The following is a 14443-nucleotide window of genomic DNA, read 5'->3' on the forward strand; positions in this document are numbered from 1 at the left end:
ATAAGTCTTACTGAGAATTTAGGTAGGATAGTAAAATAAAACCCCCTGTAAACTTATTACCCCTGTATAAACATTTGGTCCACCCCCGTCCCCTCTTTCTGTTTGTCTACCTCCAGTTCTATTTCTTAGTGTATATTGATTTTCAGTGGTCAGCCCCACTTACAGGGGAAGCAAATTTATAGATAAGTGGTTGATGAGCAACAAGCCTTTTGGATGATTCTCTTTTGTAACCAGCGTGATCCTTAAAAAAAAAAAAAAAAAAAAAAAAAGGAAACTAGATGTAATGATTTCCCTGTTTAAAACTCTTCAAAGGTTTCTCATTGCAGTTAAAAACCCCTTGTCACATCCTCCTAGGCCTACACCCGTGGTTCTCGTTTTTGGCCGCTGTGATTGGAACCTCCTGGGGAACTTTAAAAACTACTGATGCCTGGTTTCCACCCCTGGAGATTCTGATGGAACCAGTCTGGGTGGTCACTGGCCACCGGGATTTTCATGAACTTTCCAGGTCATTCCAGGGTGACTTGACCTGACCCCTGGCTACTGTCTAACTGCGTTTCTTACTCCGCCCCCTCTCCCTTTGCTCCATTCCCCAGGCCTTCTTTCTGATCTTTGGATTGAGTTCTTTCTCCCCTCAGGGGGACCCAGAGCCTCCTCACTGCTGAGCCAGATGCCAGGAGCCCTTCAAGGCCAACCCCAGATTCCATCTCTGTTATGGTCCTGGCCCCTGGGGTCCTCCTTCCTATCAAGAATCTGGAACTTTGGAGGGTGGGGAGTTTAGCAGCTAGAATCTTTCATCCCTGGTTGTACTTGGGAACGTGTGCATCTTTAGGTATCAATTACAATATTCACAGGCTAATTTTGTCTTCACAGTGAAGATGTGTGAGTCTGAGGTGTTAAAAGTCATCCAGGCTCTTTGGAGTCCTTTATGCAGGATCAGAACCAGAGTGAGGCAGGAGACGTACTCGCCTCAGGCACAAAACTTAGGGAGATACACACACACACACACACACACACACACACACACACCGCTCAGTAATTCAGATAAAATAATCTTTTAATGCAATATTTAAAAATCAAAATTTATGCAAAAATCCATGATAAAAAATATGAGAATTGGAAGTAAAGACTGGATCTAGCTTGTGAATAAAGAAATATCAATGGAGGGGGCACCTGGGTGGCTCATTCAGTTAAGCCTCCAGTTCGGCTCAGGTCATGATCTCATGGTTTGTAGGTTTGAGCCCCGCTTCAGGCTCTGTGCTGACAGTTCAGAGCCTGGAGCCTGCTTCAGAGCCTGCTTCTCTCTCTGCCCCTCCCCTGCTCGCACTCTGTCTCTCAACAATACGTAAATTTTTTATTTTTTTTAAAGAAGTATCAGTGGGGACTGTTTAATTTGTGGCTGTAGTATACTTGAGAGAATTTGATTCTGTGCCCTTTCTTGGGCGTTGTGTCTCAAGCTAGGGTGATAGGGATTTTCAGAAGTATAACATTTGTGATGAGAATACTTTATAGTAAAACGCAAATGGACCAATCGTGGGAAAGAATGCAAAATTTCTCTGAAGGTTTAAAAGAAATAAAAAAAAAAAAAGAACCGAAGGAATGTTTTCTCAGAAAGCTTTAGGGTGAGTCCTCAGAATCCTAGAAGATACCCATTTTGTTTATTCTGCCACTAGGTGTGGTCAGCGAATGTGAGAGGCAGTCATAAAGCTTGTAATTCCAGAACATCGGGGGCACCTGGGTGGCTCAGTAGGTTAAGCATCTGACTTAGGCTTAGGTCATGATCTCAGGATTCCTGGGTTTGAGCCCCCCATCAGGCTCTACACTGACAGTGTGGAGCCTGCTTGGTATTCTCCCTCTCCCTCCCTCTCTCTCTCTCTCTCTCTCTCTCTCTCTCTCTCTGCCCCTCCCTGGCTTGTGCTCTCTCTCAAAATAAATAAATAAACTTAAAAGAAATACAATTGGATTTTCCCTTAAAATTTTTCCCCCCAGGGGGAGAGAATTGGAGAGTACAGACATGTCCCACACTGTCTTGCCTGGATTTCCCATATATACAGCCCAGCAGTTGAGTCCTACCCCGTGAGAGCTTTGTAAAGTAAGAGAAGGAATAAGAATGGTCTATGGAAAGAACAGTGGGGAGGCAGAAACGAATGCTATGCCTGGCAATCTTACAGGTGGGACCTGAGGGATGTGAAGAGTGTTATCAGTCAGCGTTCTCCAGAGAAACGGAACCAATAAGATATCCATGGAGAGAGAGATTTTGAGAATTGAGAATGTGGGGGTTGGTGAGTCCAGAATCTGTAGAGCAGGCTGGCAGCCTGGAAATTCAGGTCAGTGTTGATCTTACAGCCTTGAGTTGGAAATCTGTAGGCAGGAAACTCAGGCTGAGTTTCTATGTTGCATCTTAAGGCAGAATCACTTCTCCTTTGGGAAACTTCCGTCTTGCTTCTTAAAGCCTTCAACTGATTGGATGAGGCCCCCACCCTCATTACGGAGAGTGATCTGTGTTATGCAAGGTCTACTAATTTAAATGTTAATCACACCAAAAGCTACCTTCAATGAGAAAGAATGAAATATGGCCCTTTGTAGCAACGTGGATGGGACTGGAGAGTGTGATGCTAAGTGAAATAAGCCATACTGAGACAGACAGATAACCATATGTTTTCACTCTTATGTGGATCCTGAGAAACTTAACAGGAACCCATGGGGGAGGGGAAGAAAAAAAAAAGAGGTTAGAGTGGGAGAGAGCCAAAGCATAAGAGACTCTTAAAAACTGAGAACAAACTAAGGGTTGATGGGGGGTGGGAGGGAGGGGAGGGTGGGTGATGGGTATTGAGGAGGGCACCTTTTGGGATGAGCACTGGGTGTTGTATGGAAACCAATTTGACAATAAATTTCATATATTGAAAAAAAAAAAAAAGCTACCTTCAGGACCACATCTAAACTGGCAATTAACCAAACAACTGGGCACCATAGCCTAGCTAAGTTGACACGTAAAATCAACCATCGCTAGGGGCGGATTGGGGGGCTGAATGATGGGAGAATTGACCCTTTGTCAGGGTGAGGTATGGATCCCCAGCTTGGATCTACTTGATACAGAGTATAGCTGGGTCTTAGGAAATTTCTCACGTCAAGGAGCAGTGCAGAGGCCACGTGGATGCCCACAGAACAGCCAACGGACCACCTCACGGAGTGGGCACCAGGCATCTGCCGCACTCAGAGACAAGATTGGAAGAGTTTCAGTAGCTGGATACCTGAGGCCACAGAAACCTATGCCGTCCTTATGGGGATGCACGCTCAGTTTCTTAAGGGAATTGCACACCCCCCACCCCCACTCTTCCCTCTGCTGGAGAATCAACAGCAGGACCAGGAACAGGCAACCCTGAGCTGACTTCTCAAACCATTGGATGGAACTAAATTTTTCTTTTCTTTTCTTTTCTTTTCTTTCCTTTCCTTTCCTTTCCTTTCCTTTCCTTTCCTTTCCAATGTTTATTTATTTTTGAAAGAGAGACAGAGACAGAGAGACAGACAGAGTGTGAACCTGGTAGGGGCAGAGAGAGAGGAGGAGAGAGGATCCAAAGCAGGCTCTGTGCTGACAGCAGCAAGCCCACTGTGGGGCTGGAGACAGATACGGGGCTGGAACTCATGAACTGCAGCATCATGATCTGAGCCAAAGTCAGATGCTCAACTGACTGAGCCACCCCGGCACCCTGGAACTAAATTTTCTTGAAAGAACCTAGATTTCATTAATTCGCTAATTTAACGCAAAATGGAAATATTGACTTGAAAAAATAGAATAACTAAAATTCAGGATTCAGACTTCCCTTAGCTCAAATTAGGGTCCTGCTTTTCTCCTTAAGTGAGTAAGTTCTGATCCTGTCTTCCCATCTCTCTGGCCCTTTGTACAGCCCCAAAACCGAGCTCAGGGGTTTGTGGCATTCTTACAGATCTGCGGCATAAAAATGGCTTTAGAGTCCCAATATCTTTGGTCAGAGATTTTATAAAAAGTTGGGCCCAAAGTTCTCCATTTCCTTCTTGTGCCTTCCATTCCTTTCTCCCTCCCTCCCTTCCTTCCTCCCTCTCTCCCTGCCTCCCTTCTTCCCTCCCTCCCTCCCTTCCTTCCTTCCTCTCTTCCTCCCTCTCTCCTTCCTTCCTTCCTTCCTTCCTTCCTTCCTTCCTTCCTTCGTTTCCCAGCATATTTTATAATTTTACCAGGATTATTATTATGAAGAGCCTAGCTCATCATTTCTGGAAACTCAACCCATTTAAAAACATTCTTGAATTTAAAATAGAAGCTCGGGGCGCCTGGGTGGCTCAGTTGGTTTGGCGTTTGGCTTCGGCTCAGGTCATGATCTTGCAGTTCACTAGTTCAAGCCCCACATCGGGCTCTGTGCTGACAGCTCAGAGCCTGGAACCTGCTTTGGATTCTGTGTCTCCCTCTCTCTCTGAGCCTCCCCAGCTCACACTCTGTCTCTCCCTTTCTCTCAAAAATAAATAAGCATTAAAATTTAAAAAATAAAATAAAATAGAAACTCATCATTAGATCTTGTAGCCGTTTGTCATTTTAGAACTTCTGAGTTGTTCTAAGAGCTTCTAAGTTGACTTCTGTGTCTCTAGTCCTACAACTATATTTTTGGTGATATTTTTGGCTCTTTAGATTCACATTGGATACTTTCATAACCCACTGCTCATGCAGTTTGCTTCTTTACTCACCAGCTGCTTTGCATAGGCCCCTCCAGGCCCAGACCAGCTGCTCAGGTTTGATAAAAGGGCCCTTTGCCATGTGAGCTCAGCTGCATCGGGCAGGCAGGGACAGCACGATGGTGACCCAGAGGCAGGTCCTCATATCCTTGTTGCTGTGGGTCTCAGGTGAGAAATTTAAAATTTGCCACAATCCTTTTGGAGTAGTATCAGTTTAGAGTTAAAAACATTTTTTTAAGGTATAGTGAGAAATACTGGTGATTTCCAAAATAGACCCAATTATGCATGGACAGGTACAACGCTCTTCAGACGATGTATTTCAGTGTCACGATAAAGTGCGTATGTATCATCATTATCTACTCGTGTTTGCAGGTGCCTGTGGGGCGATCACGATGACGCAGTCTCCAGGCTCCCTGGCTGGGTCTCCAGGTCAGCAGGTCACCATGAACTGCAGGGCCAGTCAGAGTGTTAGCAACTACTTAGCCTGGTACCAGCAGAAACCAGGGCAGCATCCTAAGCTGCTCATCTACTCAGCTTCCACCCGGGCATCTGGAGTCCCCGACCGATTCAGTGGCAGTGGGTCTGGGACGGATTTCACCCTCACCATCAGCAACCTCCAGGCTGAAGACGTGGCGAGTTACTACTGTCAGCAGTATTATAGCTCTCCTCCCACAGTGCTTCAGCCTCGCACACAAACCTCTTCTCCTGGGGCCGAGGGTCAGGGAGGCTTGGCTGCACCTGCTGCTTCCTCCCTGCTCGGCCCTGAACATGCACATTCCTGTATCTGCCTGAGAAGCCACCTCTCCCGAGTTATTCCTTGGAGGGTTGTTCAGGGCCCAGGGGAAAATTAAGGGGGTTGGCTTTTTCTGGATCCCTTTTGGGGGGAGATTAGTGAAGACAAATGCCGTAAAGATGTCTCAGAGAAGCTGTCAGGAGTTTTTGTGTCGCAGGAACCTGTGCGTTTTTCACAGACAGACAGCATAATTGACCCAGTAAGGTTGTCTCTACCCTTTGGGGAAGGGTCCGGTGGATTTTACACCCTGATGGAGGAATTCTGTCTTCCCTGTGCCTCCTTGACTCTGGAACATTTCTCGTTTATTTCCTTATTCTCTTGGTCTCCTTTCTTCACCCGCAATCACCTTCCAACTCAGGACCTTCCCAATATTAAACCTTTGACCTCTCCTATTCAGAACCTCCGACGTGGAAGGTAGCATCCCTATTTTCCAGCTTTCCTGAGCAATGGCCCTGACGTTTGTTTCTGCTCTGTCTCCTTCCGTACCTCCCTTCTCTCTCCTCTCCATTTCTTCCAGGTGTGCTCTTTCTCACAAAGGCAATTCTCTGATTCTCTCACCCCGTCACTCTAGAAATATGAGCTAGCTAGTGTCCCTCAGCACCTCGTTCTCGTCATTTGTCACCTCTTTCTTTAAAGTCGTCCCTTAGGCATTCAGGTCGAACCTTGTGACTGAAGGAAATCATGGCTCTAAGTGTTGCATAACCTGAATCCCTTGGAAAACATTTAATTGACATGCCCATTTCATTGTAAAAACAGAAAAAATCCCAAGCCTTTTAAGTATGATTTCTTTACCTCCTTCTGAGATACATGGGTTCAGGAAAAGACCACAACAAACCTGATCAGGGTGCTCTGAACACTCTTACCTACAGAACAGCTTCTCATAATGATTAGAAATATTGTTAAAGTACCCATATTAAGGAATCCATATAATTCATTCCAGATGTGTTTTATTTATTTATTTTTTATTTTTTTTTCAACGTTTATTATTTATTTTTGGGACAGAGAGAGACAGAGCATGAATGGGGGAGGGGCAGAGAGAGAGGGAGACACAGAATCGGAAACAGGCTCCAGGCTCTGGGCCATCAGCCCAGAGCCCGACGCGGGGCTCGAACTCATGGAGCGCAAGATTGTGACCTGGCTGAAGTCAGACGCTTAACCGACTGCGCCACCCAGGCGCCCCCAGATGTGTTTTATTTAAAAAAAAAAAATTTTTGTTAATGTTTGTTTTTGGGGGAGAATCAGAGTGTGAATGGGGGAGGGGCAGAGAGAGAGAGGGAGGCACAGAATCCGAAGCAGGCTCCGGGCTCTGAGCTGTCAGCACGGAACCCGACCTGGGGCTCGAACACAAGAACTGTGAGATCATGATCTGAGCTGAAGTCAGACACTTAACCAACTGAGCCCCCCAGGTTCCCCCCCACCCCCAGGTATGTTTTCTGAGCGCTTACTATGTATCAAGAGCAGAGATATTTGCTTTCACCCCAGCCAGGGGAGACAGACAATAAATAACCTGCATCAGTGAACACTTACTATGTTGTTTTGGAAGTGCTATAAAGAAAAATGAAGGGGATCAAAGCTTGCTGGGGTAAGAGTGAGTAGAAAGTTAAAATCAGATGATGTATCGGTTAGCTATTCTCGTGTAATAAATCACCCCTAAAATGTAGTGACTTAAAATGGTAGCATTTTTATTGCCGGCATGTTTACTGGTTGGCTGAGTAGTTCTGTTGCTATGGGCCAGGCCTGATTGATCCTGATAGGTCTTGGCTGGCTTGCTCGTGTGTTTAAAGTTAGCTGACAGGTCAACTAGGTGCTCCGGTTATAGAAAGGCTCACATTTCTCTCCTGTCTTTCACATTGCCGTGGTTGGCTATCAGCTGGGGCTGTCTGGGCGACTGGGCGTCATGTCTCTCATCATGCGGCAGATTAATCCCCACTTTCTGTGGCAGGTGGCAGGGTCCGAAGTGAGGAGGTAAAAGCACATGAGGCATCTTGATGCCTAACCTTAGTGCTGACACAGTTCCCTGTCTGATGCGTTCTAAAGGTCGATACAGTTGATCCTGTTGAAGAAGAAGGTGAATAGACCCCAGCTCTTGATAGGAGGAGCTGCAAAGTGATACTGCAAAAAGCATGGGTAGAGGGAGGGGTAGAGAGTGGGGGGATCTGTATTTGCAGTCAATCTATAGACGGTCGTAGAAGGCTGCACTGAGAAGGTGTGACTTAATCAATGTTTCAATGTGGTGAGGAAAGGAACCATAGGAATACTCCAGGCGGTAGAGTTGCAGTTGGTTCTAAGTAGAGGAAACAGCACACTTCCGAGGCAGGAATGTGATCAGCATGTGGGGGAAGGAGAAGGAAACCAATGTTGCCAAAGTGGAGTGTACAAGGGGGAGAGGAGTAGAAATGAGATCCAAGAAATCACAAGGAGGCCACCTGATACAGGTCTTCGTAGGCTCCTCTAAGGATTTGGCTTTTATTTTGAATGATGTGGTAAGTGGGAGAGTTTTGAATAGAGCAGGGCATACTTTGGTACATAGTTTAACAGGATCTCTCTGGGAGGCAAGACTGGAAAGATAACAGTTGGGAGGCCAGTGAGATCTTCCAAGCTGGAGAGGATGACAGCTCGGGTCTGTGGCAGTGGCAGTGGAGGAGGTGAGAAGTGGTATATTTTGAAGACAGGGATAACAATATGCTGGTGGTTTGGACAGGGAGTGTGAGAGAAAGAGAGCCCTCAGGGTGACTCCAGAGTTTTTCTCTGAGTACTAGTAGGAAGGCGTTGCCATCTGTTCCAATGGAGAAGACTGTGGGCGAGTGGATTTGGGGAAGGAGATCAGGAATTTGGTGTTGGACATTTTAAGTTTGAGATGCGTATTAGATCTCCACACGCAGCTGTCAAGTATCCGTTGGATATACGAGTCTAGAGTTCAGGGAGAGAATCGGACCGGAGCTTGGAATATGATAAGCAATGGCATGAGCGTTGCCTAGATCAGAGGCCCAGCAAGATGGTGCAAATGCTCTGGAGTCCAGAGCAAAAGGCATATCAAAGAGGAAGGTGTTGTCGGTGTGTTAAATGCTGCTGATGGGTCTAGCGAGACGAGGACTGGCATGTGGCCATTGGACTTGGCAATATGGAGGTCACTGGGGACCTTGAGAAGTTTCGATGAGATGGTGGAAGTAAGAACTTGAATGTAGAAAGCTCGAGCAAGAACGAGGGTAGAACATCTGGGGACGGCGGCTGTAGGTAGCTCCGTCAGTGAGCTTTATGGTGAAGGAGAAGAGTGAAATAGGCCATAACTGGAGGGAGATGTGATGTCAGAGAGGTTTTTTTGTTTTTTTTGTTTGTTTGTTTGTTTTGTTTTTAATGTTTATTTATTTTTGAGACAGAGCATGAGCAGGGAAGGGGCAGAGAGAGAGGGAGACACAGAATGTGAAGCAGGCTCCAGGCTCCGAGCTGTCAGCACAGAGCCCGACGCGGGGCTCGAACTCACGAACTGTGAGATCATGACCTGGGCTGAAGTTGGACGCTTAACCGACTGAGCCACCCAGGCGCCCCCCAGAGAGTTTTTTAAAAGATGTTCACATACTGATGGGAATGATGCCAGAGAGGGGAGAACGCTGACAATTCAGGAAAGGAGAAGTGCCAAGCAATTCAGTTGAGGAGGCAAGGGATGTGGGTTCTGAGGGAGTAGCCTCAGATGGGAGGGCTGTCTGCCTCCCCACAGTGCTGGGAAGAAAGGCGGAGTGTGGCAACACCCAAACCAGCGGGTCAGAAGATGGACGGGCAGCCCATGGATGTTCTCCTCGGATCCCCTCTCTTGACCTAGGAAATAGGAAATGGGGTATTTGGCTTTGAGGATGGGGGAGGAGCTGTTAGGACTTGAAGAAAGAAGGAAAGAGAAAGAGTGGAGACCGAATAGATCAGGGAAATGAGATATGATTGTGGGGCAGGATTAAGGGCCCTCAGGAAGTGATTGGTCATGAACCTGAAGTTGGCAGAAGTCAGAATTGCTGTGTGTTTTTCTCTAGCAGGCATGAGGGATTTTGTTGCACAAAGTGAACGAATGGAAGGCTGAGGAAGTTCTTGTGTATAAGGGAGTCGTTATAAAGAAGGATCGCGGAATTTAAGCTGAGTAAAGAGGGAGATGAGAATATGAGGGGCGTAGGGATAGAGAAAATGTAGAAAGGTCAATAGATATGTTAAAAGATAATTTTCAGAGAACAGTAAAATTATGACTCTCACGGAGATACAATATTAATGAACGCATGTTAAATTATTTTACTCACATGACGACTGTGGAACTACGAAGATGTTCTAACTGGGTCAAAGGAAAAGTGGAGGCAAACTGGTGAGGTAAGAAGTCAATGAAATTACTACTAGACAGGACAGAATCATGCATCTATCAGTTACCAACAGTTTATAAAGAGTTGCAGGATAGCTCAAAGACAATGAATAGGGGTAGGATCTGATAACCCGGACAGGTACACCACAGACACGCCGAATTTTCCATGGAAAGACAACATATGTTTTCCTAGAGATGTCAGGTCTCAGTCTAATGAAAGCGAGCAATTATTGGCTGTGGCCATGCCAGGTGGAGTGAGCTGCAGAGCTCTTAGAAGTGGGCAAGCCTGAGATGCTTAACATTTTAATGATGGAGAAGCTGCCATTGATGTGTCTGAGGTGGGGCCATGAGAGTGAGTGATCAAGATTGGGTGGGGAAGAGCCAATTGGAGGAGAATCAGTCAAACAACTGAGAGAGCAGGATAATGGAAGGCTCATACACGAATGTATTGAAACCAGCAGGCACGTGACAGGGTCTATGAGCCAGGAACTAAAACACCGCAGAAGTGAAGACAGACTTTGGGCCTGGTGTTTGCGTGCACTAAGGAGTGATACTGGGTGACATAGTCTACCTATATTGATTTCAAAGACTGTGTTTTCACTTTTTGGGTAGGAGGTCTAGAAGTGGCAAATGAAGGGGGCAATAGGAGCTCCTGAGACGTCTGCCGAGGAAGCACAAAAGCTGAGGGAGCTTTTAGAAGAGACCGAGGCTACAGGGCATGTCAGCGGTTCAGAGGGTGTGAGTTGGGAGAAGGTTTTAAAGCATCAAGTCCTGGTGGCTCAGTTGGTTAAGCGTCCAACTCTTGATCTCGGCTCAGGTCATGATCTCACGGCTCATGAGATCGAGCCCCATGTCAGGCTCCGTGCTGACAGCGTGGAACCTGCTAGGCATTCTCTCTCCCACTCTCCCTCTCTCCCACTTTTGAGCACATACTCGGTCTCTCTAAGTAAATAAATAAAACAAAAAACCAACAACCACTCTTCTTCAGGAGCACAAGGACCTGCCCCGAGGGAACTCTCCACTTGGGGACGTTCTTTCACCTGGAATGCAGGAGCAGGGGCCCGAGGGTCTGGGATGGTGGCACCACCTTGCTACCTGTCACCTTCCCCAGGCTGCTCAGACCCTGTCCCTGGAAAAGACCCATTTATCAGCATCTGGCTACAGGGCCGGACCTGTGGCAGAGGCATTTGGGCCGAGGTTGATGCAAATCCCCACGGAGGACGAAGGTAGGGAGGTGGAGCTACCAGAGTCAAGGCTTGTGGTGGCCCCTGTGCTGCTGCCTTCCAGCCCCTCCCCTGGGCTGCCTGCCCTCGTCTGGCCCAACCCCTGACAGATGACAAGCAACTAGAATTATGGGTTAGGAGATGATGAATCACGTGTGGTTGAGCCCGCTCCTCTTTGGGGGAAGGTACTTGGGAGGGCATCTTGCAGAAGACAAAGAATTAGCCCATGGGAGAGAAAGTGTTTAGGTGGTAGGTAAAGCCTGTCCTCTTGACCTGTGAGCTTGAGTTCACATGGGTTTTTCTTCTGTGCTTGGTCCCAGTGCCTGTACATGATACATTAATGTTAGATACAGGGTGAACGGGAAGTTGGGGACTGGTTGTTCTCCACTCTGAGTAGGAGTGACCCGTCCACCTGTGAGGGCTTGGGGGGGACATGACATTGGTTTTCAGGACTGAGCAACTGGAGAGTCCCAGTCTTACCCAACGGAGGCAAGTTCACTGATTAGTGTAGGTCTCTAGCCTTCACCAAGCTTCCATGCTCACCCCTCCCACCCTTTCCAGGTCCTCATGACATTTCAGGACTTGGTTTCAAGGCCATCTACTCAGTGGAGCGGACTTCCCCTCCCCATCTGAACGAGGCCCCCCTGTTTCCATCTTTTATAATCCCACAGCTTCCTCTTCCTGATAATAATCACAGCTTGAAATACATCATTGTGCTTATATGAAGTTTTAATTGTAGGGATTAAGGGAAACAACTTCTATCCTAACGTTAAGACAGCCGCAGGTCACTCCCACACAGGGTTTCTCAGACAGACTAGAAGACAGAGATTCAGGAAACTGGTCGCAGAGTCCCTTGGGACATGCTTGAGCTCCACTTGGAAATTTCTGGTGACCCCAAGTCCCACAGGGTGCTGTGAGAGCAGGTGTCCCCCTTGAGCACAACCTCAAGGTCTTCTGAGCTGATTTGCATGTTGTGTCAGTAGACAAAGCTCCAGGCTGCTCTCGACATCCTTAAAGGCAGAGCTGGTCAGGGACCTTGAGGAGCAGCCTCTAGTCCAGCTGTCAGAGACGGGGTCCGGGGCTCCCCTGATCTTCATCCTGCAGTTCTGGGTTCCAGGTGAGAAGGGGCACACAGAGAAATGTTGGGCAAACTTACTGTGGCCATGATGCTTTCGATGTCTTTGGGCTCCTGCTGGCTAGAGCATGAAAGCTGTGCGCGTGCGCGCATGCACACACACACACACACACACACACACACACACACACTACATCTTCCTTATCCATTCGTCTATCAATGGACATTTAGTTTGTTTGCCTATCTTGGCTATTGTAAATAATGCTGCAGTAAACATAGGGGTGTATATATCTTTTAAAATTAGTTTTTGTTTCTTTGGAATAAATAGAATTTATTTGTGGAATTATTGTACCATATACTATTTGGATTTTTAATTTTTTTTTGAGGAAACTCCATACTGTGTTCCATAGTGGTTGTGCCCATTTGTATTCCCACCAACAGTGTTAGAGCATTAATTTGGGGATAGATTATTTTTTTAAATTATTATTTTTTAATTATTTGTAATTAAATTCAAATGGGTGTAATTGGCTGTACATCATCCTTCCCATTAAAGGAATATGATTGGGGGCAGGCAGAACACAGGTCCTGGGTCTTTAGTGTTATTTGATTGGAATGATGTGTTCACCTATGAAGGATTAATGAATGAAAACCAATGCCTCTTCTTCTTCTCCTATTATGAATGTCATATTGAAATTATTTTTGGAATACTTGATTAAATCCTAACTCCTGTAGTAGCTGACAGAGTTAGACAGAAAATTATGATGTTACAAAATGTCCAGACTAACGAATTTCTTATAATATTATGTCTGGTTTATTTTTCATGCCTCCTTCTGAGATGATAAAATCCAGTGATAGCAAGTGGGGTAACATTCATGGACTATGGACCCTTTGGTTTGGTCTAATCAAGATCTGGCTATCTGTCTCCAGTGTGTTCTTTAAGCATAAGACTAGAATACAAGTGTCCCCTCTGAGCATTTTTTACTATCCTTAGTAATGAGGTGCAGTAGATTAGGTGGATAGGTAGCTAGCTAGATGCTATTGTTTTTTTTTTTCAATTTTTAAAAAATGTTTTTATTTTTATTAAAAACATTTTTTAATGTTTTATTTATTTTTAAGACAGAGCATGAGTGGGAAGGGGCAGAGAGAGAGGGAGACACAGATTCCGAAGCAGGCTCCAGGCTCTGAGCTGTCAGTAACCAACTGAGCCACCCAGGTGCCCCCAAAAATGTTTTTATTTTGGAGGGAGGGAGGGAGGGAGGGAGAGAGAGAGGGAGAGAGAGAGAGAGAGAGAGAGAGAGAGAGAGAGAGAGAACACGAATGTGAGCAGGGGAGGGGCAGAAAGAGAGGGAGGTACAGATCTGAAACAGACTCTGGGCTCTGAGCTGTCAGCACAGAGCCCAATGCAGGGCTCAAACTCACGGACCACAAGATCATGACCTGAGCCAAAGTCGGATGCTTAACCGACTGGGCCACCCAGGTGCCCCAAGCTGCTATTCGTATAATGCTACTGTAGTAACAGTGTGGGAGACCCAGGGGATGTCTGACGGATGCATACACTTGCCCACATAAACAACCTCATCTGTGCTATCTACTTTAATAGCTACCTCTCATCAGAAACCACTGGTGGTTGTATATATGGTGCAAGGCAGTGATTCAGTGACGAGACAGCTTGCAGGCATGCACTAGATGAATCTATACAAAGAAACACTAACCAAGGTTTCCTATGCATTCCCCTGAGGTAGAAATGCATTTATGTGTCCCCTGTGTGAGCACACGTATACGGGAGCACAGACTCACAAAAATTGGTAGTTTTCTTTTGATCTAAATACTTCATAATCCCCACCCTGACATGTGTATTTGTATATATGTCTATAGATATATGTATAGTTTATATATATACCACCTTTGAGATGAACCATACTATTTATTGGTCTTTTTGATGTTAATTCCAGAAAGAGGAAGAGAGATTACTTTAGGCAAGAGAGGCTTAAGTCATTTCTAAAAACTGACAAACACCAACATTTCTACTTACTCCTCAAGGGTAGAAATTAATATTTATGTCACCTTTATATTGTGTTGACTGCTGTTATCAATGAATGTCTTCAGAAGAGGATGAGAAATTACTGTAGGAAAGAGCTGTCAGACAAAATGAGATCCCAACTTGGGTTTTTTGGTTTCTGCTCTTTAAAAAAAAAAAAAAAAAAAAAAAAGGAAACATTTCTTTCTTTCTTTTTTTTTTTTTTTGGAAAGTTTTATTAAAATTTTTTTAATGTTTATTTATTTTTGAGAGAGAGAGAGAGAGAGAACGAGCAGGGGAGGGGCAG

The 14443-nt window shown here is 45.8% G+C and overlaps 2 gene segments (V, D, J or C); one reads left to right on the forward strand and one right to left on the reverse strand.

Moving 5' to 3' along the window:
• Positions 1-14443, reverse strand: part of LOC122497153 — a 102184-nt gene that overhangs the window by 13905 nt on the left and 73836 nt on the right.
• LOC122497159 lies at positions 4758-5561 on the forward strand. The segment is given in 2 exon segments: positions 4758-4863; positions 5068-5561. Coding segments are annotated over 2 exon segments (528 nt in total).

Source organism: Prionailurus bengalensis, chromosome A3 (assembly GCF_016509475.1).
Source record: "Prionailurus bengalensis isolate Pbe53 chromosome A3, Fcat_Pben_1.1_paternal_pri, whole genome shotgun sequence".
NCBI lineage: Eukaryota > Metazoa > Chordata > Mammalia > Carnivora > Felidae > Prionailurus > Prionailurus bengalensis.